Source organism: Dissoconium aciculare (genome assembly GCF_010015565.1).
Source record: "Dissoconium aciculare CBS 342.82 unplaced genomic scaffold K489scaffold_3, whole genome shotgun sequence".
NCBI classification, from domain to species: Eukaryota; Fungi; Ascomycota; class Dothideomycetes; order Mycosphaerellales; family Dissoconiaceae; genus Dissoconium; species Dissoconium aciculare.
Window position 1 is genome coordinate 1,325,018 of NW_022984953.1, and position 25,741 is coordinate 1,350,758.

Sequence of the window (25,741 nt, forward strand, 5' to 3'; positions counted from 1 at the left end):
TATTGCACCGACAAAGATGTCATCTAGCTATGGGGAGGCTTGCAAACCCACTCTCTTTTTGTTCGCGCTGTCAAGAGTAGTCCCCAAAGGCGCTCACAGTTCGGCCACTCCGACTCGTGTGCCGCCAGGCGGTTGTATGTTGCGTCGCTCAGGTTCTGTTCGTGTGCTGCATCGACGAATATGGTGTGGTGTGCCTCATAGGCAAAACGACATGCAAGGAGAAGGCGTCATGAACTGAAGATCTCGAGCGTAGGCATTGTATGTGCCTTGAGCACATAAGTCGTAGTCCCACGGTTGCTGTTGTGGTACGTGGTCATCGAGGCTTCTGCGCCGATGTGCAGCCTGTTGAGCAGCGCCGTAGCCTTGTGCAAATGCATGTAGACTCTGCTCAGGTATGTAAGAGCTCATCGAGAAAGTTTCGCCCATAGCCGAATCTTGGTCATTCATGTTATACCCAATTGTCAAATGCTGCTTGGGCATCACTGAGGTGGGTTGCATAGAATGGCGGCGCGAGCTTTGAATGCTCGCTGGACTCGGCGCGGAAGAGATGGGTAAACTTCCATAACTCGTGCTGGGTGTCGATGGCAAGCGACCAATGGTACTGCTGGCATCCTCTCGTAGGTAGGTTCGATCTGTTGGCGCAGTCCGCCATGTTGGCATAAGACTTTGAACGCTACCACTGGGGTCAATTGCACAGCTCTGAGGTGTCATCGGTTGGTAATGCGATGGGCACAGATTAGCACCGCCATCAATTCCCAACTTGGTGCCGTACAAGCCGTTTTGCATGCTTTCCAGCCTATCACAGCTTGCGTCTGTCTGGTAATTAGTGCCTGTTGTTGATATGGGACGTTCTGGTAGTGGCTTGCTGTCAATGCGTGGGAAATTCGGTGACATCTCAAAATTGGGGTGTACGGTAATCGCTGGTTCGGTGTATGCCATTACGTATTGCAGGTTTGTTGCGTCGTGATTCGGGAGCGGTGGCAAAGATGAGGCCATGTTCCATGTTTCAAAACCTTCCAGAGACTCGAATGAGGTGAGAGATGCCGCCAGCAGCGACGGATCCAGCGATGTTGTGTGATCTTGGTTGTTGAAGTTGGTGGTGTTACGGGAGACAAGGCTGGGTCGTCTTTCTTCGAAGCAGTATTGCGAGGCGTGCTTGTCAAGAATGCGATGGCTAGACTCAAGTGGGAATGTATCTGGAGTTTCAGCCGATGGCAAGAACGCTTCTTTATGCAGTGACCTTGATTTAACATCGAGGTCCTGGAGTTCTTGTGCGTTTACCTACAGATGGGTCAGTATAAGAGTATGGTGCGAGGAAATTGTCGAGACATACACGGATAAACACGCACTCAGATGCGACTTCAGTGCCGGCTGCTTTGCATGCGTCGCAGGGATTATCATCGAGATGATGCCCCGAGCATCTGATTTTGCGCTTACGGCAGCGAGCACACTAAACATGCAGCGTCAGTCATCGCATATGGACAGCTTTGTACCATAGTCACTCACAGCGAGGCTGTTGCGCTTTCGCTCTGAATCCGATTGCGTCTTCTTGCTGATCTTGCCACACCCTCGTCGACTTCCATTGCCGATAAAACGACTCAAGTGTTCGTTCGGTGAACCACGCTGTGATGATGCCCGATTGCTCGCATGTCGGCCTGCCGACATGCTGCCATTGTTCTTGGGAGCCTTCATATTAGCTCTGTTGTGATTCCCCTTTCTTCTTTGTGATGATAGTTCCACTTGAGCATCCGGAAAGAGAACAGACCTGGTAGGATAATGTCCCAATATGGATTGCTGCAAGCACATGGATAATTGATCTGCGGCTTGCGGGCGAGTTGGGTTCAGACGAAGAAGTTGATGAAACAATTCCCTGTCGTTAAGAAGGTAAACGATTGTCAAGGCGGATGTGTGTAAAGAGAAGTTGGCACGTAGACCGTGTTGTGAAACCCTGGACTAACAAAGCGATGACAACGATGAGATCAATGGTCGTCGATGAGCGAGGGAGTGGGCTCAATAAGTAGTCTCTCAAGCGAAATGTGATGACGGTAGTGCTGGCGTGTTATACCGACTGACGACAGCGGCCTAGTATGCAAGCAGGTCTGATGAGTGTAGAGACAAGGAAGACCCCGGGCTGCATGCAAGCAATTGTCACTTCCATTTTGATTACTATGCTCGTACCCGTGAAGAGACCAAGCGTGTAAAAACGTGTTGCACAGCGACACTGTTGAGCTAGCACAGCACAATATGCTTTAGAATGGCATGCAGGATTGACGAGATGGTTCGCCAACAAGCGCGCAACTTGTGGTTCAAGTTGTTGGAGAATGGACAAGTCCATCGCATATGCAGTGACTGGGTTACTGTACACCCGCATATGCATGTCGATCCGGGCATCATCGCCACATATCAAGTCCATCGTCTTGTAGCTTCGGAGGAAGAGGGCCGCAACGATGCCTGCGGTCTGAAACACTGCCGCGCCAGCAATCTGCAGATGCCGCACGAAGTCTTGTCCAAGGCCAATTTAGCCATGATGTTCCTCAACGCCCAACCGAACGTCAGCAATTTGGCCCTCGTGACAAAAAAGATGACAAGACCTTTGCAAGGAATCAAGACAAAGGTTGCCCAGGAACAGCGAGCACATGATTATGGGAGGTCGGAAAAGCATGTCGCTGGATGTTGTCTCTGTTGGATTCATGCAGGTTATTATCCGCGCAGTCAACTCGGGGTTAGAGGCTCATCGCTTGTGGCTGTTATTGGTGGAGAAGACGCAAGGTGCAAATTCCAAATTCCAAATTCCTCACGACCTACCTAGGTAGGTACCTGCCTAGGGACAGTATGTCTTTGTTTGCCGCATTTCTAAACAAAGACGAGCGTCTATTATGTGATATTATCGGCGAGTCTTCTGCAAATGCCGATCAGATGAACTGACTGCCGGCTGCATGCTGAGCTCTGACGATTGTGGTGATTATGTGGGCACAAAATCGTGGCGCCGCACATACAAGCAGATGGACATGGACGTGCTCGGCGTTATAGTGCGCGCTCGCTACGGGTGGACAAGCGAGATGAAATCTTATGCCACGGCCTGCTAAAACGAGAGAAACTCTAACGATACGTGACATTGCGACGGGCTCGGGATGTATTGCTCTTCGATGGTTGTTCGAAGCTGTTTGCGTGTGCAGTCGTGACGTCTCGATAAGCCAAACGAGATGTCCGAGTGATTGTGCGAGCGCCTGGGATCTCGGTATCGCTCCAGATCCGGGCACTTACCGCCAAACTGGAAGCCATTTTTGGAGCAGCATGCCCTTGCGTTGTCCGTCTACCTAGTCAACACAAATCAACGTCATGCCAAAATCTTCCGAAGCGCCAACGGAACATGCTCCGATGTGGCGGTGCAGCAAGCGACGATGATCTTGAGCGGCACATAGATGGGAGAGTCATGGTCCCGCTCAAAATATAGTGGACGGATGATGTAGCTGCTCGTGCGAGATGGCGACACCCACTCGATCCGGTCTGATGGTAGACGTCGCGTTGGTGGAGGATGGAATGCAAATCGACCTGTACGATATAGGGCAAGTAGCTTCGTCTGATCAGTCCCGAGGCTACAAATAAAATGTTGTTTGGGGAGCAGTGGCGCTTGTCCAGGTGTGCCAAAGAAAGAGCAGCGATGAGGCGAGGAACACCATCTACAACTGGAGTACTTACTGAAACATCGTTATGCAGGAGCAACAGGAGGACTGCATGTGCCAGGTGATGTGTGTTTGTCGCCGGCTGCTGTGCCCCTCAACAGTCATTAGGCATCGCCCACGCCGAACTTCCCGGCCCCGTCCGCTGTCGCAACAGAATAAAATAATTTGGAATTATCGTTTCCCGCCTGGGCAGCTTCCAATCATCAGCTGATATCGCGTCATCATCGCGACTTTATCGACAGCTTCGCCTCACCACCAGCATAACGTCCAGCATCTGATGGACGGGCGAGTGACCCTGGCGCGACACATCCCGCACCATGTCAGTGCTGCTGGAAACCTCTGCAGGTGATATCACCGTCGATCTCTACATCAATGATGCACCGCGATGCTGTGAGAAGTAAGTAGGATCTTGCTTGACATTCATTCCACACCTCTCATCGTCAATTAAGGCTGATCATATTGCTAAGTCGCGTCGTGGTGTCCGTAGTTTCCTGAAACTCTGCAAGATCAAATATTACAACTATTCGCCCATCTACAATGTCCAGGCGAACTTCTCGTTCCAAAGCGGCGATCCAATAGGACCCGAATCTAAAGACAGCGATGGAGGCTGCTCGATCTGGGGCTTGCCTGATGGAACCACCAAGCGTCCAAGCAGAGCGCAAAACGCTACATTTCAACCAGAATTCTCCAGAAAGAGGAAGCATGGCGAGCGTGGTACATTGAGCATGGCAACTACGGTCTCCAAATCAAATCCCGACGACAGGCTCGCAAGCAGTCAATTCATCATCACACTTGGGGACAATATCGATCAGTTAGATGGCAAGGCAGCGATTTTTGGCGAGGTGGTCGAGGGATTTGATGCGCTTGAAAAGATAAACACAGCCTTTGTCGACCAAAGTGGCCGACCTCTCCAGGATATTCGCATTTTACATACCGTCGTCCTAGACGACCCTTATCCTGATCCGTCAGGCATGGTAGACCCACCTGGAAGTCCTGTACCCTCTGCGGAGCAACGTGCCACGGTACGCATCGCGCACGATGAGGTTCTGGCAGAAAACACAGATCCGGAGAAATTGGAGCAGATCCGGAGGGAGCGTGAAGCAAGAGCTCAGGCACTCACGCTTGAGTTGATTGGCGATTTACCATTCGCCGATGTCACACCCCCCGAGCAGATCCTCTTCGTGTGTAAATTGAATCCTGTCACGCAAGACGAAGACCTCGAACTCATCTTCTCCCGCTTTGGCAAGATCCTCTCATGCGAGGTCATCCGTGACAAGAAGACCGGCGATAGTTTGCAGTACGCTTTCATCGAATTTGCCACAAAAGAAGACTGTGAGCGGGCATACTTCAAAATGCAGGGCGTTTTGATTGATGACCATCGCATCCATGTGGACTTCTCTCAGAGCGTTTCCAAAATCTCCGCCGAGTGGCGTAGCAACACTAAGTCGAAGACTGCGAGATATCGTGGTGGCTTTGGCGGTATTGATGGGTTAGAAAAGCGGCAGCAATACCGCGACAGCGGTTCTGATCGTGACCGCCGACGCCATTACGACTATGTGTTCGATAAAAAGGACAAATCTCGGAGCGACGACGCCCGGCCCGCCGACCGTCCGAGTGATTCTAGAAGACAGCGGTCTCGTAGTCGCAGTCCAAAACGACGTTCAGATCGGTACGCAGACGACAGAAGAGATCACCGACGTTCGGACGATTACCGCGACGACCGTCGCCGCCCATCGGATCGCGAGCGACATCGAGATAGTCGTGATAGCCGTGATAGCCATAGGAGATAATGAGTCAACTGAAGAATACCTCTGCCATCATTTTTCTCTCATGCATCATACTATCTTTGTAATTCTTGACAAAGTTTGTCATCTATCGTCGGTCCATGGGTATTTCCAGGGTGTGAGGTGCATAAACACCCAGATACCTTGGTGATGATCCATGCCTACCTAGATAGGTATGCCAGGGTGTGAACAATCCAGGGCTGTGAAGGAACGTCATGATCGATTCCACACTCCACTTGATAAAGTCTTCGTGCCGAACCTCAGAATGGACTCCGAATATGGAATATCATTATGCAGTATTCACTATTCGAGATCGGAACATATCACATGTGTACCACATTGATCTTCGCGCATGGAATTTGGCACATGTACCATGTACATGCATGTCGGAAATCCTACAAATAGCAACAGGGTGGGTGCTGGGGGGAATCCCAAAATTCGTGCAATATTGGCCAACCAATGCTTGCCGCTGTGGTTGTTTGCCTCACATGTTATGTCAACGATCTCGAGATAATGATCTACATTTATATCTCCGGCACGCCAATGTTCATCTCTGTGTAAAATTCCAAATTATCACTGAAACTGACCGCAGCATCGTTGGTTGCCAATTGGATTTGCGAAGAGGTCGCGATGCCTCACGTCGTTGTCGACGGCGCACAAGATCGCTTCACAGCCAGTGGTGCACCTCGCTCGATCTCGCAACGTCGCGTAAATGGCGCACACATGAAGGCACATGCCAATAATAGTATTACGAAAGATCGAGCGGCAGCATACAGGGAATCGCACAAGACCAAATGAAAACACAATTGGCTACAAGCCGACGTCGTTTTCCTGTGGCCTTCATACCAATGATTTTCTTTCTCCATGTCGACGACGGTCGCAAAGTGGAAAGTTCTATCGGAAAATACGTTGGTATCTAGGTGATGTACATGAGAAGAGGAATATTTTACTCCAAGAACAAAAGTCGGCGATTTGCCTGACTCAAAATCATTTCATTCGCTTCCCAAACTTGGTGACAGCCGGTGCGTCATCCTTCAATTCATTGTACTCGTGAGTGTTTATCATGTTCATGATGATATCGTGATGGTGTTATGTGATTGTGGTAATCATGTGGGTCCTCGAGGTGCCCGGTTTTGTGATGAGCTTTCTAGACGATCGGCGCCGGCTCGTTTGAATCGATCTTAACGTCGTGCGTGCCTGTGAGAACCGGCATACTTTCATCTTGCCTTTCCAGATCATTGGAATCATGCTCTTCGATCACAGAAGGGCTTTTGGCAGCTGGAGATGATACCTCAGCATCGGAAGGCGACGTCTGAGTCACTGGCGCAGGCGTGGAGATAGATAGCTTGTTGCGACTGGGGTTACGAGGAGGGATCACTGGCGGCAAGCGTTTCGCGACAGAAACCACTTGTGCTGAAGCCAGCTGCGCTTGCTGGAACGAATGCACGACTGGTGCCTCGATAATGACGATCGCTTCTTCCTCATCCTCCTCGTCTTCATCTTCCTCGTCTGCATCGTCTTCGTCCTCGGCGGGTCCTTCATGCTGTTCGAATGTTTCCTGTTTCGTCTCCGGTTCGTCCTCATCGCCCACGACTTCAAGCTGAGAAACCACCTCCTCGACGACTGTCGGCTCGAGAGAGCTCTGTTCTGCCTCGAGCGGCAACGGAGGGATAGTGGCCAGCGTCGGAGGTGTCGATGGAGGCGTTGTGTAGCCATTGATGTGGCTAGCACTCTCGGGCTCGCGCCGTTCGAATGGTTCGAGAACCTTGTGCTCTGGGACGTCCGGCATTGCACTGCGGACGCTGCTGACCAGACTGCTTTTACTGCTGCGATCACCGCGACTGCTTCGAACGCTGCGTACGGTAGGAGAAGGCAGAGCCTCTTGAGGAAAGTCCGTCTGAGTAGACATGTCTGACATGGTGACGGAGGGCGCTCGTTCAGGGCTGATGCGCAGCGAACTTGGCGTTTTGGGTCCATTACTGAGGCCGCTTACGCGCCAGCTAGTCCTTTGACTGACGGGTCGCATATTATCCGAGCTCTGGCGTGCATATATTGTATGTATGGGGCTAGTCGGGCTCGGATTGAACTGGAACTGCTCCCAGCTGGCCCGCTTTCCGTTGCCAGCCTCTTTCAGGCTCATCCCTTCTTTTTCCAAAGCGAGCACACCATAAGGGTCAGGATCATCCTTGTCGGGAACGCCGAAAGTTTCGGCGTGCTCAATGTCGTATTCACTTGGGGGAGCCTCCTTTGGGACTGATTCGACATCGAAACTCTGGCTCCCCTCGGCCGCCTTGAGAGTTTCGGCGAGTTTATGTAACTGGTCGATGTGATGTTGGGTCTTTCCGTTGAGTATGTCGATCGAAGACAGGGCTTCGCCGTAGAAACGTTCATTTTCGTCCGCACGCTCCATGATGACGCTCCCATCTATCTGGATTTTGGCGTTGAACCCGCGACTCTTGGTGTACGTATACACACCGCTTGGAGTCACTGGGTCTGCTGGCTTGGATGCATCCTCTACGTCGAGTGGGCCAGGTCTGATCTGCATTTCTGCGCCTAATGTGCATCGAGGTTGCGTGAATGCATCGAAGGCCTGTTTGCTATTAATGACGACGATGCAGTCATACACGTCTACTCCGACAATAAATCCTAGACCGGTAGTGTGAATCAGGATACCTGAGGGAGGCGACCATGAGCCGTCTGGCAGGCGAGCTACAAGGACTCCTGAGCCACCTGATCCAGTTTTCCAGACCCCTGTACGCACAGTGGTAAAGATTGCCAGTGCCTTAGCATCCTTCACAACTCTTTCTGGTAGTCTCTGCAACACTTTCTGCTTCGGTGGCGTGCTTTCCTGCGTCGGGGAACTCTTCTCGTCGTGAAATCCATCCTCTGGGTGATTGAAGGTTAGATTGGCAGCAGAAACCATGTACACAGCTATGACATGACTTACTGCAGAAGGAGCGCAATATCCTGGCCGCTTTGTCACCTTCCTTGTCCAAAGTGGTGGGCCAGAAGGCCTCATCTCCCAAACGAGTGCTCAGCCTGTTTCCCGAGACGTCGAGCTTTCCCAATGATTGCGAGGCCCTCTTGTCAGAAGCGAACCCATTGCCGATCCGGAACCTTTCCCAGATGGTCTGAGGCATATTGCCTGTGTCGAGGTGTGTGTCTTGAGGTTGTGTGAGGGTCTGCCTGTACTCCGCGACAAATGCAGCTGTCCACGGATGCCACTCAGGTGTCAAAACATGAGGCGCTTGAGGAAGAAGTTGGCGTTCACGGACAATAGCGGTCGAGGCGGTATTACTGTATTATTCTTGTTTACGACGAACAATTCCGGGAGGGACCTGCATTTCCATGAAATTGAAAGCCAGAATGCTGCTGCGTCGAAATGGGACAGAAGCGGGACGTTATATCCTGCATTCGGTCGTTGACCGGACCATGGTCGAGGAAGAATGGAAATGAGACCGAAGAGTGGTCGGCGCGCTCATCATGACTATTAGGAGGGAGGGCGTGAGCATGCGGGCACGTTTGGTAGCTGCATGTATGCGCTTGCGTGGGAAGGTCTTGACTGTCGCGGCAAAATGTGGAATCAACGTCACTGCTCAAGGTGGAGGGCGTTTTGGTACCGGACCGTATTCGAGCCGCACCAACCAAATCACCAATCGCGCAGGTCATTGGCGGTCGGAGCAGGAGAATTTACATGGTCCCCGTCCAACCAACATCGCCCGACTGGCCCGCCCGCACGCCGCCCACTCCAGGGCTGCAGAAGACGCTACTAAAATCTTCCTCCTGGCTGTTGCAGCATGCATGCGACTATTGCTGCTGCCCAGATGCTTCCACTCACACGTGTTAATGTTTTCCACCGGCCTGCATGGAAATTTTTTCCTTTTTCGCTCTTTCGCTCTCCACCTGGGCACGGCCGGCGAGCATTTTTCTCCCAACCGAAATCGCCCGCCTGCGCGCCGCCGGATGATTGTGCAAATGGAGCCGTACCCGATTTCGCCTGGTTGTCTGGCGCGATTCGCGCATGAATCTCGTATGCAAGGGCGACGAATATAGCACCCTCCTTGCCGTCCTCGCTCGTGTCCCGTGATGCATCATCCGCTTGTAGCATCGCGCATTCCGACGATACTTGGATCGCGCTGACAATAAAATTTGCAGCAAGACCGGGCTCTTTCAGATGATGCTACACGTGATGCGTAAAGACGATGCCGTGAGAGCACGCATTCGTGGGCCATTGCGTTGCTTTGTCGCGCGGTCGTCCCTCGCAAGACTTGTGCTGGTACTCAACGTTTGTAGGATTCGCCGGAATTGAACATCCGAGGGGACTTCACGAACCACCGAACGCGCGTTCTCCACAGACTCGGCCAAATGCTGCCACACCAATGCTGCATGCCTCGCATGTTCAACTCAAGCAAAGGTACACGCATTAAAGCCATGCTGCTCTCAAGGGCCGAGACGACTTGACGGGCTGAGATGAAGTGCGACAGCGTCGTCTCATACACGCGGGTTGAGATCTTCGTGTCAGGATCGCATTCGAACTCCGCAGACGCGAAATCGTCGCGGCGCGCCGTTCGATCTGCCGCGCCATACTACGCAATCGCCTTTTCGTCCCATCGTCAATCGACATGTGCCGCTGTCTCCGATGCTCCAGTACCTCGATTTCCTGATCCCAGCATCTTTCGGCAGTGCCCGCAATCTCACCCGCCTAAGGCTCCTCCGCCTAAGAGCCCTCTCCACGGCAGTCTTCGTGTGCTATTATATCGTGGTACACAAGCGTTATCGACATGTTTGACAGCTGTTCAAGGGTCTGGTCTATAGTGGACGGCTCTGATGAACGATACCTGCCACGACCATTGCGATGCAAATTGCAGTGATCGCGATCAAGGCCGATCTGGTTCTTACAGGAATGACAGATCTATCATCCCAGGCAGTCGTCCCTTTCAGAGGACTCGAGAAGATCTACAGTATGAACCTTCAGCGGGTGGCTTTCCCGCACAACACTGCACGACTTTCTCACATAACGATTGACCGTGACAAATGCGTGACAGATCATGGTAGGCAAACAGGTCAAAGGGAACCAATGACACCTTCAGCAGAAGTGGCGGTATAGCTTCGCTGCACGTCTTCGGCAATGGAGATTTTTCGACCTAAGGGTCGGCGCAGAACACCATCACGATCCATATGCTTACCGAGCGGAACATCCAATGACACTTGCTGCTTCGACATGCCACAGCCTGGGAGCGATTGATGCGATGATCTGTCGTCGTCCAAATCCGCATACTAATGGCGATCGACCCTACGTTCGATGTGTTGCATTGCGGATCATATGCTCTCCTGCTTTCAAACGTTAAAATGTAGACCTCGAACGCACTCGCAGGTTCAAGAGCAGCCGAGCGCACGACTATCTCCGGCCCAGGCATAACAACCATCTTTCGTGGTAAGTCCCTTTCGTTGATTCGACTATCAATGCTTTCTTTTGATGACAAACGCTGGGGCCATAAGATCGTTCAACCGTCATACCTGGTTGGACATGCTTAAATGCCAGTCTTACAATCTTCTCATTACCCTGACAGAACGCATGATAAACCTGGCGAGGATCTCATTAGATCAATACCTTCAGATATGCTAACATAATAAATCGATACAGATAGTGATCTCTCGCTGGTATGTAGTTGCATAGGTCCCTGGTTTCAAGCGCACCCAGGTGGGCTGTAACGCCGGCAATGGTTAGACTTGATGGCGTTCCTTGACACATTGAATGTCGGTTTAAGTCTGGCTCGATATATGCTGTCATTTGGATGTCTTCGTTGAACGCAAAGTAGCAGGTGAACGGCAGACTATGATTTGCAGCCCATCCACGTGCTACACTTCGAGACAGCACGCAGCGAGTATTGGTTTGACGTGGTAAACTCGTCAATAGAGCTTCGTTACATGTAAATACGATATGGTCATACTCTATCAAATCCTACTTTCCTCGTTGGTGAACTGCTCGTAGTATCTGAAAGCTGCCTGAGGCGCCAAAAGTGACGAACGAACCAAAGGGATCGCAGTCGCGTCTGCGGGAGTGTCCGTCAAGCTCACGTCGCGCGACTGGAGATTGTTGAATTATTGTTCGCATGTGAACACATCGGAGCGACAACCATCGTCAACATCACCATGTCATTTCGTCTCCCTAGTACGCCGAATTCGCGTTCGCTTCAGTCGCAACCATCAACTACTCCAGCTGGTCCACCTCCGACATGGCTTACCGACAAATCAACAACACCATCAGGCCCGCCGCCTCGCATGAACTTCAATAGCTCCTACAACCCTTCTAACAATACCTTTGGCTCACAACGAGGTTATACTGCGCCAAATTTCGACGATGACGCCGACTATGATGACGACGCGGACGCCGATATGGACGACGAGGAAGATCAAGACATGCCGTCTTTGCCCCGGCCGAATGCCTTCCTCAGCTCGATGGCCGCAAGTCGGGCAAGTCCGCGCGGCTTAAAGAGAAGTCGTGATGGAACGATTCGTAGCGAAGGAGAGATGGGCGCAATCGCGGCGGGGATTGTCGGCCGCAGCAAGCCTGCACAATTGACTGAAGACGACGAGATCATCATCAGCATTGAGAGGTTTACGGCGTCCCTCAACGACGCGGCACGAACACAGAACAACCTGACCGTGGATGGTCTCACGGATCGATGTGCGGCTTTGTCTGAGCTACTAGCACGTCAAAGCGATGCGAGAACAAAACCAGGGACTCTAGGGCCCGCTTCCGACGATGCATTCACAAAAGCCAATTACCTTGCATCATTGCTCTTGCAACTACACTTTCCTCATGCTGTAACCAGGAGCAGGACACAGACCCAGGCAGGACGTAAGAGGGACGCTGCAAGGGCAGAGCGAGGAGTCCCGATCCCCGAAGCGCTGCTCAGATGGCTGAACACATATCATCTTCCTTTTCCGGACGACTATGACTCTGTACATCTCTTTCGTCCTTCTCCTTCCGCCCATGAGTCATTTTGGGACCTTGTCTTTGGCTCAGCAATGCGTGGTAAACTCGACCGCGTGATCCGCTTGCTGAGAGATGCGGGGTGGGAGAACGCATACACAGCTGCTGACGACGGCTCCGTGGAAGATGGCTATACAGGGTCGCAATTGCAAGCTACAGAGGAGGTCACTTCATACGCAGCTGATGTGATTGAATCTTGCCCTGCAGTGCAATATTCAGATTGGGAAGTGACGAATGCTAGTTGGACTGCATTCCGCCAACGTGTCAAGCTGGCTTTGGACAAACTCACGAGCTTTGCTGAGAGCGATATGGATCAATCTCGGTCCGAAAGGAACATGTTTGAGCAAAGTGCTGGCGAATCTGTCATGAGTTTGTCGACCGCCAGCAGGCGTGCCGAGAGTCGTGTACCCTGGACCATCTACGAAAATCTTTCCTTGCTGTATAAGTTGCTGCTTGGCTCGATAGACGACGTACTCCTCACGTCTCAAGACTGGTTGGAAGCTACCTTATATTTGACGATATGGTGGGATGGCTCCGACGATGCAGCTCATGATCAGGGGTTGAGCAAGAGCATGCAACACAGACACGTAGCTCAGAAGCCTCGAGAAGTCGATGTTTCGCCACTTCCCGCGTACCGTTCACGACTCACTGATGCCTTCATCAAAGTGACGGCAGACCCTTCAGAAAACGTATTCGCCGTTAACACAATGGAGATTGTCGAGGTCGGGCTTGCTTGCATTTTGGAGGAGAGCGTCGGCAGTGTTATTTCAATTCTGCGAACGCTCAGTATGCCTATTGCCACGTCAATCGTTGAGCTCGCGTCGATTGGGGGCTGGCTGCCTCTTGCGCGACCCCGAAGCCGTGGCCAACTGTTGGGGCAAGGCTTCTCCGAAGAAGACCTTTTAGTTCTCTCACATGGCCCTCGAAAGCCAGGTCCGCAGGATATTGACAGGGATCAAATATTTGGAGAGTATGCGGACCTCCTTGCCCGGAAAACCAAGGTATGCATTTATTTCCACCTGACCACGAATACATGCTTACACTTTCCACAGATTCATAACAAGGAAGGCTGGGAATTAGCAGTGGCTGTCCTGAGCCGTCAAGATGATTCCGCCGGATCAACCAAGCAAATGAAAGCCTTACTCGATCAGGTACCACTATCGGACGACCAAAGCGTCGACAAGATTCTTGCTGTTTGTGATGACTTTGGCCTGGACACACAACGCGCTGATATCGCCGAGGTAATTCATCTTCGGTAGCCGCGCCTTACTGGTATTGAATGTCATTGCTGACGATGAAATGTAGCGTTATGCCGACGAGCTCGCCGCAGACGAATTGCAGCAATATGGCGCAACACTGTTCTACTATGCACGCGCTCACGCAGTTGGAAAGGTGCGAAGGACGCTCGAATTGCTGACATCCTTATGTCTTCTGCACTCTGCGCCGTTGCCATCGGCAGAAACTATTGATGCGAAACTCGAATCTTTACTCAGCCGCGATCGCCCAGCGCTTCGAGAACTTGCCCGGCTTGATCTTGAAGCCGCGACTCTACTCTCTTCACAATTCAGTGGTTATGCCACTTTGCGACGCTTCTACGAACTGCGTGATCAGGATGTGCAGGGCGTGAAAGCATATTCTAGAAACACACGAACCCTCAGACCATTGGAACGACGACGCCAGGCAGCTACTGCATTGTTCGGTGTGATCAAAAGCGCGGCGGATTGCATCCCTGGAGGTCTATTCGACCACGAAGCAGAATCTGTGGTTTCGGTCGAAGGACTTTTGGTGCTTTTCGGCGAAGCACTTCCATTCCTCGGTCAAGATAAGCGCATCTTCACAGAGAGCCAGATCTTTACGCTTCTTGGGATTGTGGAGGATTACGCCGCCGCGCCTGCTCGCGTTCACGAGAATGCCGACAGCTTGTTGGCTGCCAGTCTTACGGCGTATCAGGGAAACAGCGAGTCGGGTTCCACGAATGCCAAGAATGCCACAGCAGATCTCAGTGCAAGTGGCAGTTGGGATATGATCGCTTCGCGGTCTATCATGCTGCATGATCAAAATGGGCAGACACGGATACAACTGAATAGAGCTTGGGACTGGCGAAAAGGCCTTGTAGACCTCTACGGCATTACTGCTGGGGACGCGCGCGTCGTTGCACTTCTGCGAGACGCGTTGGCGAGAGAAATGGCTAATGGTTGGGGAGGTTTGCTGAATTGGTAGATGACATTGAACGAATAGAATGTTGTTTGCGTGAATTCCACAATGTAATTATTTTTTCTCATTCCGATCAAAACATTTCGCCGTGCAATGAGTTGATGATATGTGTGACCTACATACATACCGCCCGGGCGGGTTGTTTCAGTCTTTCGGTGCCCCTCTCTTCGATAGATTCTGGCCGAAGCCCCCGGATTGACGCGAGCCATGCACTGCGTCATAGCCTGTCGTGGGCCACTTCGTCGAGTGCGGGCAGGCGCCAATCACTCACTATATGCACATGATATTGACTTTCTTGGTCATCACCATACGATCGTTTCTCGAAACGATAAAGTCTTGACAACCGCGACACGTCCACACAACTTCCAGAAAATATCAACAAAACACCGCGATCATGGCTGATGAGGATACTGCCGCCGGCAACATCGACGAGAGCGACAAGCAAGTCACGTTCAACGTCAAGTCCTCATCTGATGCGAAATTCGTCCTCACCGTTCCAGTCACCACCACTGTCGGCGACCTCAAACAGAAACTGTCCACCGAAGAATATGCCAGCATACCTGCGGAGCGGCAACGTCTCATCTACAGCGGACGAGTGCTGAAGGATGCCGACACGGTGGGCGCATGCAAGATCAAGGATGGGAACACTGTACATTTGGTGCGCGGTGCGGAGAGCAATCAACGACAGAACCCTGCAAACCAAGGTGGCGCCGCCGTCCCTCCCGGTGCTGGCCAGCCAGCGTCCCACGTGCCGACCAACATTGCCGCAGGACAAGGCGCGGGCAACCCTCTGGCACAGTTGACCGGCGCTCGATATGCCGGTTTCCACGGACTGCCTGGTGCCGACAGTTTCGGAGCCGATGGAGGTATGGGCGCACCTCCGAACCCAGAGCAGATGCTCCAGCTGCTGGACGATCCCAACTTCGCGCAGCAGATGAACGAGGCGATGAACAACCCAGCAGTCATCGACATGCTCCGCAACAACCCGATGATCCGCAACAACCCTCAGATGCGCGCGGTGATCGAAAATCCCGAGATGCGTCGGTTGATGTTGAACCCCGAGATGATCAGAATGCAGATGCAGATGGAGCGGGCGATCGGCGGAGGTGGACTCGGCGGAGCCGGTGGGGCAAACAACTTCCCGATGCCAGGAGCGACAGATACGACTCCGGCGCCACCTGCGGGCGTGCAAAACACCACGACTGGAGCGACAGGTGCAGCTCCGGCCAACCCATTTGCCGCGATCTTCCCCGGTGCAGCCGGCGGCGCCGCCGGTGCGAATCCTACAGCAAACACCAACCCGGCCACGGCGGCGAACCCCTTTGGAAGCCTCTTCGGAAACCCCTCACAACCAGGCCAGCCCAACCCCATGCAGCAGATGGCCCAACAGATGATGCAAAACCCGCAGATGATGCAACAGATGGCCCAGATGTTCAACGGCGGCGGCGGTGCCGGTGCCGGTGGCGAAAGCGGTTTCAACCCATTTGCGGCATTCGGAGGCGCGCCCGAGTCACAAGCCCCGCCGGACAACCGGCCGCCGGAAGAGCGATACGCAGAGCAACTGCGGCAATTGAACGACATGGGCTTCTTCGAATTCGACCGGAATGTGCAGGCTCTGCGGAGGAGCGGGGGCAGCGTACAAGGCGCGATCGAGTATCTGTTGACGAACTCGAGTTGAGCGAGACTTGGGTGAAGCGATGGAAAGAGACTATTTTAGACGAGGATGAGGGGAATGATGCTCAACGACGATCATGAGAGCGAGGGAATAGCGGTTTACAACTGTCGTCACAGCAATCATCTCGCAGCGGAGGATTAACATAAGAGAATCGATTATGTGCTGCCTTTCACGTGCGTGCCCGTCCTCGTGATGAATTTGCAGGTGGTCCTTCCAATCGAAGGTATACACGTATGGTGCATGATCACGAATCCTTTTCGGAGGCAGACGCGTAGTCAGAAAGGTAGATTATTACCGGCATGGATCGAATCCGACCCTCCCGGTTGGAAAAGAACCGCGAAGCGCACCTCCATGGAAAAGGCGAAAGACCCGAGAAACGAGATCCCTGCCTAACGTTCACTGCTCGCCCTCCTCCAAACTTTGGATCATGACCTTGATGCCGCCCTGCTTCGCATCCGCCGCGACCTTGAACGCCTCGACCGCGTCCTCCAGCCGGAAGCGATGCGTGACCAGCTTGGACAGGTCCAGGACGCCGCCGTTCAGCAGGCGGATGGCCCGGGGCCAGGTGTTGCAGTAGCGGTACTGGAACTGCAGGTCGACCTCGCGCGTGCTCAGGCGCATGAAGGGGACGCGGATCTCCGGCCGGCCGACGCCGATGACGAAGACCTTGCCGCCGAACCGCGCCGCCTGGATGGCGCCCGCGATGCTGGACTCCGCCCCGGTGCACTCCATCGCCACCGCGGGCTCCACGCCGCCGGCCAGCCGCACCACCGCCCCGGCGAACTGCTCCGGCGAGTGCGTCGGGTCGACCCGGTGCGTGCGCACGCCGGGGCAGAAGCCCTCCGCGAACGCCAGGCGGCCCGGGTCCAGGTCCGTGATGACGACGGGCTCGGCGCCCGCGGCCCGGGCGCAGGCGAGGGTGACGAGGCCGATGGGCCCGGCGCCGCAGATGAGCACGGGGTCGCCGAGGGTGATGCGGGCGCGCTGCACGCCCGCGAGGGCGACGGAGAGCGGCTCGAGGAGGGCGCCGTCCTCGAAGCGCATGGCGCCGATGCGGTGGCACCACGCCGCCGGGTGGTTGACGTAGCGCCGCAGCAGGCCCGGCACGGGCGGGGTGGAGCGGAACAGGACCCGCTCGCAGCCGTTGTAGCGGCCCGTCAGGCAGGGCTCGCACGCGTTGCAGATGATGTTGGGCTCGATGGCCACGCGGTCGCCCAGCTCGTGGGTGGTGACGGACGGGTGTTTGGCCACGATCACCCCGGCGGACTCGTGGCCGAGGATGTGCGCGTCGGTGACGATCATGGGGCCGATGCAGCCGGCGTGCCAGAAGTGGACGTCGGATCTGGAAGGGGTGGTCGGAGGGGTCAGCCAAGGGAGGTTTTGAAGGGAGGGTTTGTTTGGAAAGTTGGGACCTCCTCGATCTGAGGCTAGGAGGGAACATGGACGACGATCACGGTTTTGACGAACCCGCAAATGCCGGTGCTCTTGATGGCGACGGTCACCTCGCCCGGTTGAAGCTTTTCACCGCTGACGACATCCTCTTGGGTCGGCAATGCCTCACCGACCCATAGATCATGAGCAGGGTTCGTGTAGACCCCGATGTTTGGCTTGGATGTGATGGCTGTGGAGGCCAGTTGAGACGACGAGATATTGGCTGTGGACGCCGGCATGACTTGGATTTGGGTTGAAACGAGCTCGAATTACTGTTGGACTTGGAACGGAGATCGATTGGGATTGATTCGAGGGAGAAATGGTTGAAGGACTCTGGTTGTCAATGGAGTGATGAAGTACAAGAACGGAATATATACTGTACGCGGATCATCTGGGAACATGGCGACGGTTCAGGGAGCCAACCCTCATTGCGTAGAGCCGTACCACTGTCTGAGGGATTGTATTGGTGCGAGCTGAACCTCCGAACTGCCGTGGTATCGTTGCGCAGATCTGGCAGCAGAGAGAGAGAGAGAGAGAGAGAGACAGCAATTCAGCCATTGAATTTATCCGGATGGAAGGAGCTGCAGCTGGCCGTGAGGGCTCGCGGATGAAGAGAGGTACGGTGGACGGCGGCAAAGCTTTGTCGATCGACAGACGCGCACGACAAGTGAGTGCTACTAGTCATGGCCGGATTGAATCGCCGTGTTGCGGTCTGCCTTTGCAAACTGCAAAACGATGGAGATGGAGGTGGAGATGGAAATGGAAATCATGGCCTGGGTGTCCCCGTCCTCATGAAGACCAAAAGAACCCCATTCGCTGAGAGACGAGGTCGGGAGAGCCTGTTCCTCTTTCAGGTCATGCCGAAGAACGTCCACGTAAATGACCAACTGATCATAACAACCTTGAACAATCACAACGATGGTGCAGGTGGACATTGAACATGTGATACTTAATACTGTGGATGCAGCAGACCAACCGGGAGAAGTGGTGAATAATAACAACGACACCTAATAATACCTGATAATACCTAATAATAACACTTACTAGGCATGGAGAGAAGCCCTGGACTGGAGAGAAGCCGTGTTAGGGTTCTGCCTTCTCCATCTGGGGTTGGTTGTGAAGAAGCCCGGTGAACAGCGGTTGCTTACCTGGGTTCATAGGTATGCCCAGACATGTGAGAGAACAGAGAGAGACACACCTGCAGAGAGAGAGAAAGACAGAGAAGGAGAGCCGCACCGACCTGACTCGTGCATGCTCCCTCTTCCTCTGCCGAGAGTGATGACGGTACCCAATACATGTAAACCTCGGAACCTCACGGTGGATTCAGCAGCAGAATCCCGATGCAAACTACTCCCATCCATATACCACCACCATGACCCACAGGACTATGATACAGACCCCAGTGGAGCTTCATGTCCTCTTCACGTGTGCAGCAGTAGTCTGACCGAGAAAGCTACAGCATGTACACCCGCGCACAAACCTTTGGCCGAAAAACAAACAAACCAAACCAAACGCCGAATGACGTCGCTGGAGGGAGGGAGAGGGAGAGGGAGAGGGATCGGGGAGCAGGGTATGCGGTTCGGTCATCATCCCGATGTGTGTATCTTGTCGTATATGCAGTATCCAGCATGACATATGCAGGTGCGCATCACGATTTGCAGAGAGAAAGAGAGAGAGAGAGAGGAAAGGGACTCGCACGTAACGCAACTGCAGCACAACCGTGAGACCGGAAGGGTTCACCACCACCACCAACTACCATCGATCATCATCGGGGGGCCATCGTCGTCATCCCCTCCAACGCCTGTTCCCCCCTCGGATCGCGACTTGCCCATGCCCATGCCCATGCCCATGCCCGTATGATGGAGCATCCCTCATACACACCACCACCGCAGGTATCAAAAATAGATACATATATTCCTTCTAGTCCGAAACATCTGTCATCACGGGATGGGAGGGCAGGCAATCATGCGAAAAAGAAAAGAGGCACAGTCGCAGAGAGAGAGAGGAGAGAGAGAGAGAGAGGGTGGAAGCAGGGACCGAGGAACAGGCGGACGTTTCATGTAACCGCCCCGAGGCGTCGCATCCTCTCTCTCTCTCTCCCTCCTCTGACGTGATGCCTATGCTCTCGTCATTACTGTTCACTTGTCTCTTCACATGCAAGCCGCAGGGTTTCGGTGAAATACAAGAACGACGGGAACGGATTCTGAAGGATAGAAAGTAAAGACAGTCTTGGAATCCACCGGGGAAAACCTGTGGCGCGCGGTGCCAAGAGGCTGTGAGCGTCGACGGCGGGGACATCGCATCCCGGACCGATCTGGGAATTGTTGGCGATCGCAGGACGTCCGCAACATAATACAGTAAATACAATAGTAAAAATGATATTATCATCACGACTACTGGATACCATTTCTCACAGTACATGCATTGCTGATGAGAGATCGTGTACGCTAGAAAAAAGTGACTCGGCATGGGGGATGAACGATGCGCGTGGGTGTGTCTGGTGTTCGAAAGAAGTAATGATCAGAAGTAGTACAGTAGTAGTGGCGCGAGATTTGGGCTTCTAGAAGATCGATCTCATGGGCGCGCGTGCGTCCGGGGGCGAAAACTTGGTGGTGACCATCAGATCGTTGAGATCCATGTACTGCTTAGTGTACGTACCCAGGCAGAGAGAGAGAGAGGGAGAGAGAGGAGGAAAGATTGGAGAGGGGAGAGATGAACGACGGCGTGTGCCCAGATGGCGCCTCCCAAATCGTTCGTTCGTTCGGATGGGGGAGCCAGCACGAGGTTCTGCCTGCCTGCCTGCCTGCCTGCCCGCCCGTCGGAAGTCGCCCCATCTCGAAGGGTCCAGAAGGGGGGAAGAAGAAGAAGCAGAAGAAGAAGAAGGACGGCAGATTGGAGAGAGGAGTGGGTGGTGGTGGTGGCGGCTGCAACGGTCGGACTGGACTGGACTGGACTGGACGGTCAATCAACCGCCGAATCGGGGGCGGGAGAGGAGAACAGGCGCGGTGACCGATGATGACAGCCCTGGAGGGGCCCCGAATTTGAAGACACAGACACCCGGACCATCGAAACCCATCCATGGATATGCTCAGCTCACACCGATGAGTGTCGCGCCTGGGATATTCCCCACCTGGGCTCTTCTCCCTCCCCATCGACCCAACATGGAGAGAACCTGGAGGCGGAGGGGATTTCGGGGGTGGAGATTTGGTTGACCGGGGGGGGTGCCGGTTCAGCCTCGACACGTGCCTGGCTGGACTGCGGTCCATTCCACCGCCACCGAACATCCCGCCACCACTACCAGGATAATAATAAAATGTCGAATGTCTGTCATACCTAGGTTTCTGACATATGGGTGGAATAGAGATGATGATGGATCGGTCTGTGTACTGGATCACCGGCCAATACCCCTCCTGTACGGTATAGAGGCGGGTATCGATCCCCATCGTAACCGTGGTCATGATCATCGCCAGATTGGCAGACGCTCGGCGGAGAATAATAAGAACAATAATAATGCCAATCATCATGTCTCGGTGAATCCAAGGGAAAGAAACCCTCACTTGTTTATCACCACCCACTAGATGAGATATACACCTGACTCGTGTCTTTTCTAGAAGCGGAGTAGTGTCACCACCTGGGGGCACCCATCCTTCTAGGTCTCTCGACAGTCCTCCTGTAGTGGCGGTAGTGTAGTTGTAGTGGCGGCGGTAGTGTCGTGTCGTGTAGTTGTAGTTGTAGTTGTAGCGTACATGCAGTCGTAGTTGTAGTGTACAGACAGGTTTATTTAGCGGTGTTCCATGCATCTTCTTCGCGCCGATTGTTCGATTCCCGAACGGAGGGAGGAAGAGGAAGAAGAAGAATTGGCCCGCCCGTTCCATCCTACCTAGTATCCATCCATCCATCCATCCACCATCCAGTGCCATCCATCACCATTACCATCACCCGCCGAGAACGTGTCTGTCCGTCGGACGACCATCTTTCGCTCGCCGCCTGGTGCCTCTCTCCTCGGATTATTATCGTGGTGAGTGACATGCAGCAGTGCTATGAACCATGCCTATGTGTGCAATACCACCCGTCGCATGCCATGTCATGTCATGTCATGTCATGTTATGTCATGTCATGTACAGGAGGACTGTAGCATTTGTCGGTGGTGATTGCGGTGGTGGTGGTGGCGGCTCTGGCTTCGGGCTCTCTGGCTTTGACTTTCGGTCGGTCTGTCTGTCTGGCTGGCTGGCTGGGTACCTTTTGGCACCACCACCCCATCGCCGTCGAGATCGAATTCTCATCCACCAAACTTTACATACAGTACAGTACAGGACGGACTGTTGTGGGTGGACCTAGAATCATTCGTTGCTGTCGGTGGTCTATCATCATCATCTTCTGCTTCTCACCCCATGTCCGTCCCAATCTCCCTCACCACTAGCTAGGAAATGTACCGGTGGTCTTGTCCATCACCTTAGGTACAGTAGTGATTAACTTATTACTACAGTCTGCCGATGACGATGGAGTTTCCAGTGCAGAAAGTGCCGATCGGCCCTGCTCTTCCGTTGACGTGCATGTCCGTCCATCCACCCACACCATCTCTCTCCCCATCTCTCTGTTCTCTCTACCGCCCGCACACACACACACGCCATATCGTCTACACACAGACACACACACACACACCCCGAGTGATCCTCCTTCCTTCCCTCAACCGTCCATGATGTTTCCAGAACAATAAATACGTTGACGGTCCCGTCGCCCGTTTCGGTCTGACTTCCTCGATCTCCCACTATCTCTCTCTCTCACTCTCTCCATCCCGACTCAACCGTTCCGCTCCGTCTTCCATTCTTTGGTTGCCGACCGTTGTAACATCTTCCCACCCGCCAACGCTCTCTCTCGCTCGTGCACGTGGATGCGCATGTGGCCGACACTTCACACCAAACGTCTTCTTCTTCTTCTTCTTTGACATCCAAAGACGATCCCATCCTCCCACCAGCCTCGAAGGTCCATAAGACACGCACATCACCCCGTCGCTCAGGACGGACATCCTTCACCTCCGCGATTACTCATCACACAACACACTTCTGCACGCCTGCTATCGGAGATACTCTTTGCGCAACCGTACTCATCCACCATCATCACATCATGTTCGACGACAACTTCTCGTTCGCGACCCGTTCGGGCTCCCTCGACTCGAGCATCTCATCCTCCTCACAATCACCCTCCTCCGCCGGCGATCTATCACGGAGCGTCTCACCATGCAGCCCCATCACGGCCTACCCTACGCCCCAATTCACCATGACCGACTTGGCCTCTTGCCTGGGACGATCACGACTGCGCGCCGACGCGCAGATCTGCTACGATGCCTGTGACGCCTACGCGGGCAACCCCGACGAAGACGCCGGCTGGCAGTTGGATCCTCCACCGACCTCTTCTTCCTCTTACGGATCGTCCTCATCGCGACCCACATCCTCCTCGGCTCCCCGACCGTCCGCCCGATCCTCCAACCACCGCGCCCGCCGACAATCCAACAGCCGCCTCCTCTGCTCGACCTCTCACCACCGGGACATCGCCGCCCTGGTCGCCCGCATGGTCGACTGCCAGGAGCAATGTTCCATCGCCGCGCCGGGCCCCGCCTCCGCCGCGCTCCGTCACGACGACGGCGGCGACGACGACGACGAAGGCTACGACAGCTGCGGCTTCTTCGACCCGGATCCATCGCATCGATCGGCCGCGGTCGGCGCCGCACCGCAACGCCGACCTCGCCTGGAGTACCGCCGCTCGATGGAGCTCAAGGCTTCGATCGGCGGAGGCGCCTGCGTCAGCAAGTCGATACGGCTACGCAAAGATCGCGTGCACAAGCGCAAGGCGTGAACCAGGCCTCGACTTGTGTGTGTCCACCGCCGCGACGAGTTTCTCCGCGACGCGACGCTTCACTTTTTCACGAATGACGAAATTCCCGGGGGTTTTTTGCTTTTGATTTTCTTTTGGGGTTAGCGAAGGCGCTCGTGGGAGTTTATTTTTATTTTCTTCTACCCTTCACGTGGAGACATTTTTGTTTATGTCCAGGGAATGGATAGATTTGGGCCAAGGGGCCTCTCCAAACCTGGGGTGGCCGTGCATGAATCATCGAGCACACCCCTCCCGTTACTCTACGCCTGCCATCCGCAAGACAGCGATTACTCGTGACGGCGATGAACGTCCGTCATCGGGGCGGCAGCTCTTGCGGTTTCGGATCTTGTATGATATATAGATAGCTTCGTAATTTGGGAGGAAGAAGAAGAAGAAGAGATCCGTGGCGCGCCTCACGACGACGCCGCCCGGAATCTCTGGTGTGAATACACAAAACGTTCAGATCCTTCTCCCATCTCACGAAATCGGTAACCGCCTACCTCGAGTGATGTCCATCCGTTCATCCGCCTCGCCTGGTGGCCGCAACTCTGTGTCTGCCCGGAAGAGATTCGCGAGCCGTCATCGTAACACATGTGTGGGGCCTACCGTCCGTCCGTCCGTCCGTCCCTTCATAGCCAGAGTCGCCCAGTCGAGACAGATTCGGGGTGGTTGTATTTCTATCAGAAGACCTTTCAGGAGAGTGTACATATCCATTCCGACGACCTCGACTCATACAGCGGGAAGGGAGCACATAGCGACGTGAAGTCTCATCCGATCGACCTTCTCCACCCCTCGCCACACCCCTCCTCCTCCTCCTCCACCCTCGCGCCGACCTCCCCTCCCTCACAGCTTACTCTCCTTCACCTCGGGCAGATCCACCACCACCTTCCCCCACGTGGCGCGCGCGCCCAGCGCCTCGAGGGCCTCGGGCACGGCCTCGAGGCCGACATATTTCTTGTCCTCGTAATTCGTGGAGCGGAGGACCTTCTTCTCCATGAGGCGCTGCAGGTCGGCCCAGACCTCGGCGACGCGGGCGGGCTCGTTCTTGGCGTAGGCGCCCCAGTGCACGCCCGTGACGGCGATGTTCTTCAGCAGGATGCGGTTGGTCGCCAGCTTCTCGATCGGCCCGCCCGCGAAGCCCACGACCACCAGCCGGCCGTTCCACGCCGTGCACTTCGTGCTCGGCTCGATCAGCCCCACGGGGTCGTACACGATGTCCACGCCGCGCTTCCCCGGCGTCAGCGCCGACACCACCGCCGGCCACTTCGGGTCCGTGTAGTCGACGCCGTAGTCCGCCCCGAACCGCTTCGCCACCTCGAGCTTGTGTGGGGTCCCGGCCGTCGCGATCACCGTCGCGCCGAAGGCCTTGGCGATCTGCACCGCGGCCAGGCCCACGCCGCCGGCCGCCGCGTGCACGAGCACCCAGTCGCCCTTCTTGATGTTCGCGCGGAGGGTCAGCGCGGCGTAGGACGTCGGCATGGTGACGAAGAGGCCCGCGGCCTCGTAGAAGCTCCACCCGGCCGGCACGGGCTGCAGCGCCGACTCCACGGCGCAGACCTTGTAGGCGTACGCGCCCTGGCCGCTGCCGAAGACGCGGTCGCCGACGGAGAATCTGGGGTTCCGGGAGGAGGCCGGGGTGGAGAGCACGACGCCGGAGAATTCCGCCCCGGACGTCCAGGGGAGAGGGGGCTGCCATTGGTACTTGCCTGGGAGGACGTCATGTATCAGCATCGATCGCCTTGGGAGGAGTCCCCGTGATCGGTTGAACGGGGTGGGGAGGGTTCATTTTACCGCTTATTTGGCTGCGGTGTCGGGTCAGCTCGTTCTTTCTTTCTCCTTTCGGAAAACAGAGGATCGCCTCACGATCATCGGACTCACAGCAAATCGAAGAAGTTGGTGGCGCAGGCCTTGACGGCGATGACATATTGGTCCGCCGCCGGGGTGGGATCCTCAATGTCCGAGACGCTGAGTTCCCGCGGGCCCTTGACGTACTGTTTGACTTGGATTCCGCGCATCGTGGTTTTTTTTAAGGTTGGTGGTATTGACAATGTGAGGGTCTGGGAGCCGGATGAGGTGATGTAGTTTG

The 25,741-nt window shown here is 54.5% G+C and overlaps 10 protein-coding genes across 10 annotated transcripts; 6 read left to right on the forward strand and 4 right to left on the reverse strand.

Annotated features, from left to right (window-relative positions):
* Positions 1–3: 3 nt before the first annotated feature.
* K489DRAFT_153661 (uncharacterized protein) lies at positions 4–2,030 on the reverse strand. The gene is made up of 3 exons (XM_033599237.1): positions 1,507–2,030; positions 1,334–1,450; positions 4–1,281 (listed from the first exon to the last, which is right to left on the reverse strand). The coding sequence occupies exons 1-3, from the start codon at positions 1,804–1,806 to the stop codon at positions 196–198; spliced, it is 1,503 nt and encodes a 500-aa protein (XP_033462310.1). The 5' UTR covers positions 1,807–2,030; the 3' UTR covers positions 4–195.
* K489DRAFT_153746 (uncharacterized protein) lies at positions 2,004–3,065 on the forward strand. The gene has a single exon (XM_033599238.1). It carries the CDS (start codon positions 2,255–2,257, stop codon positions 2,807–2,809), a length of 555 nt encoding a protein of 184 aa, XP_033462311.1. The 5' UTR covers positions 2,004–2,254; the 3' UTR covers positions 2,810–3,065.
* Positions 3,066–4,000: 935 nt separating this feature from the next.
* On the forward strand, positions 4,001–5,473 carry K489DRAFT_315325 (cyclophilin-like protein; the record flags this gene model as incomplete). Its single annotated transcript, XM_033601081.1, has 2 exons — positions 4,001–4,080; positions 4,171–5,473. The coding sequence occupies 2 exons, from the start codon at positions 4,001–4,003 to the stop codon at positions 5,471–5,473; spliced, it is 1,383 nt and encodes a 460-aa protein (XP_033462312.1).
* Positions 5,474–6,207: 734 nt separating this feature from the next.
* Positions 6,208–9,090, reverse strand: K489DRAFT_377827 (uncharacterized protein). Its single transcript, XM_033604251.1, has 2 exons — positions 8,415–9,090; positions 6,208–8,353 (listed from the first exon to the last, which is right to left on the reverse strand). The coding sequence occupies exons 1-2, from the start codon at positions 8,605–8,607 to the stop codon at positions 6,615–6,617; spliced, it is 1,932 nt and encodes a 643-aa protein (XP_033462313.1). The 5' UTR covers positions 8,608–9,090; the 3' UTR covers positions 6,208–6,614.
* Positions 9,091–11,590: 2,500 nt separating this feature from the next.
* Positions 11,591–14,772, forward strand: K489DRAFT_377829 (uncharacterized protein). Its single transcript, XM_033604252.1, has 3 exons — positions 11,591–13,465; positions 13,517–13,705; positions 13,770–14,772. Exons 1-3 carry the CDS (start codon positions 11,621–11,623, stop codon positions 14,682–14,684), a joined length of 2,949 nt encoding a protein of 982 aa, XP_033462314.1. The 5' UTR covers positions 11,591–11,620; the 3' UTR covers positions 14,685–14,772.
* Positions 14,773–15,072: 300 nt separating this feature from the next.
* K489DRAFT_298860 (ubiquitin-like protein) lies at positions 15,073–15,747 on the forward strand (the record flags this gene model as incomplete). Its single annotated transcript, XM_033600361.1, has 1 exon — positions 15,073–15,747. A coding segment is annotated over one exon (675 nt), but the record flags the coding sequence as incomplete, so codon positions are not given.
* Positions 15,748–16,749: 1,002 nt separating this feature from the next.
* Positions 16,750–18,835, reverse strand: K489DRAFT_407960 (putative L-Arabinitol 4-dehydrogenase; the record flags this gene model as incomplete). Its single annotated transcript, XM_033607419.1, has 3 exons — positions 16,750–17,695; positions 17,821–17,974; positions 18,829–18,835. The coding sequence occupies 3 exons, from the start codon at positions 18,833–18,835 to the stop codon at positions 16,750–16,752; spliced, it is 1,107 nt and encodes a 368-aa protein (XP_033462316.1).
* A 2,919-nt stretch (positions 18,836–21,754) lies between these two features.
* On the forward strand, positions 21,755–22,187 carry K489DRAFT_153879 (uncharacterized protein). The gene has a single exon (XM_033599239.1). The coding sequence runs from the start codon at positions 21,832–21,834 to the stop codon at positions 22,120–22,122; it is 291 nt and encodes a 96-aa protein (XP_033462317.1). The 5' UTR covers positions 21,755–21,831; the 3' UTR covers positions 22,123–22,187.
* Positions 22,188–22,641: 454 nt separating this feature from the next.
* On the forward strand, positions 22,642–23,900 carry K489DRAFT_153897 (uncharacterized protein). The gene has a single exon (XM_033599240.1). The coding sequence runs from the start codon at positions 22,909–22,911 to the stop codon at positions 23,635–23,637; it is 729 nt and encodes a 242-aa protein (XP_033462318.1). The 5' UTR covers positions 22,642–22,908; the 3' UTR covers positions 23,638–23,900.
* Positions 23,901–24,498: 598 nt separating this feature from the next.
* On the reverse strand, positions 24,499–25,670 carry K489DRAFT_407962 (NAD(P)-binding protein; the record flags this gene model as incomplete). Its single annotated transcript, XM_033607420.1, has 3 exons — positions 24,499–25,361; positions 25,447–25,457; positions 25,534–25,670. 3 exons carry the CDS (start codon positions 25,668–25,670, stop codon positions 24,499–24,501), a joined length of 1,011 nt encoding a protein of 336 aa, XP_033462319.1.
* Between the last annotated feature and the right edge of the window lie 71 nt (positions 25,671–25,741).